Raw genomic sequence first — 1,696 nt, forward strand, 5'->3', positions numbered from 1 at the left:
AGACAACCCCGCAATCGCAACAATCTTAGTCCTTCGGATAAGCATTGAGTAAATTCTTACTATATACCTATAAATAACACATAAAAAATAAATCGCACTAAGCAAACTCTATACTACATGCTTGACTGAAAAGACATCGAAACTACATCAATCTTAAGTCATTCATGTGAGTAAACACCCTCTAAACGAATTGAGTCATTCAGAAGGTAAATGAAAATTATATTAGGATAAAACTTTTATTTTTTTTAGTGAAAATGTTAACTGTTTAACGGGCAAACCCCCAAAAGGTTCTATTTATTTCTCTCTTTAAACGCCCCACGAAAAAAGAAAAGCACCGAAACTCCAAAAAAGGTACTCCCCTTTACAGATCTCCACTCGGCAATCGCTGTATAATTCCTCCGGCGAACGGAGTTCCGGGATGTCACGAAAGTTATCGGATAACGGAATCGACGGCGACGACGAGAGGGACGAAGAAGAAGAATATTCCGATGAAGAAGAAGAGGACGGAGAAGAAGATGAATATGAACCAAGGCTCAAGTATCAGAGGATGGGAGGCAGTGTGCAATCGCTTCTTTCAAGCGATGCTGCTACGTGTATTGCCGTCGCGGAGAGAATGATTGCCCTTGGTACATACAGTGGAGCCGTTCACATTTTAGATTTTCTCGGCAATCAGGTGATAGTTTTTTCCGTTTCGCATTGAGTTTTTTGAAAACATGACTGAGGTTTATGTTACTGTTGTGATATAATTTAGCTGGAAAACATTGATCAGTGGTCAAAATGCTTTTAGGATAACTGCTTTGTCAATTTTAGCTTTGTTTTTATTGATTGTTTGATTTTTTTATTTGAGTTGAGGGAGGCAAAATTTACATACTCTAATTTTTAGAGGTTATGTTTTACTTGAGAATTGTGAGCACATAGATGCCATTTCAATAGCTTAACCTATAAAGTTTCTTTTCTTTTTACCCAAGGCCGTGGGCCTTGTGGTCAATGAAGCAGATTTAGAACTAATGAGGTTGCATGTTCAAAATCGGACACGAAAACACTGGGTGATTTTTTTTTCTTTATTTGTCCTAGCCTTGACAGATAGAGTTACCAGATACATGTTGCTAGAGGACAGGTTAGACTTGTGCCCGCATGCTGCAAGATTGAGTTTTACTTGCTTAACGAACTCAATTTCCTTTTATGTCTTTCTCTACCGGGCCCCATTCGGGGTTTTTGTCCAGTACCTCTCGCTTCGTGGAAAAGAAATTCATGAAGTCCTCGGTAGGATTGGCAGTATCCCCCCTCAAGGCACGATTCCGAGAAAGAATCTCTTGAAAGAGAAAAAAACATTCATGTTTACTTTCCCTGATTTGCAGATCTCTGTTCTCGAAACCGTGGAATTAGTCGAGGAGCACTCGAGCTGGTACAAATATCATGGTTATCAAAAAAAAATTATTTTCCTTCTTTTAGGCTTAAATTAACTCTTGTGATGTGTGATGCACGTCACTTTTGTGATATACGCGAGGCTAGAAAATAATAACAAATGGTTTACTTTTTTAGTTTGCAATTTGTGGTGCCATGGATTTATGTAGTTTTAGACTCAGATTCTTGACCTTGAATGATGATCCTTAAAATACTCATCAAGATGAATCCAGAAAAACTGCATACATATTTGGAAAAAGTATTCAGGGGGCAGCAAAGTATCCGGGGGGGG

At 38.6% G+C, this 1,696-nt stretch overlaps 1 protein-coding gene across 1 annotated transcript in view; it reads left to right on the plus strand.

The window, feature by feature from the left end:
- Positions 1 to 259: 259 nt before the first annotated feature.
- Positions 260 to 1,696, plus strand: part of LOC107004792 (vacuolar protein sorting-associated protein 41 homolog) — a 13,243-nt gene continuing 11,806 nt past the window's right edge. Inside the window, exon 1 of the mRNA XM_015203143.2 lies at positions 260 to 673. Coding sequence (XP_015058629.1) covers positions 419 to 673 — 255 coding nt within the window. The 5' untranslated portion in view covers positions 260 to 418. The remainder of the gene's footprint in view (positions 674 to 1,696) is intronic.

Source organism: Solanum pennellii, chromosome 11 (genome assembly GCF_001406875.1).
Source record: "Solanum pennellii chromosome 11, SPENNV200".
NCBI lineage: Eukaryota > Viridiplantae > Streptophyta > Magnoliopsida > Solanales > Solanaceae > Solanum > Solanum pennellii.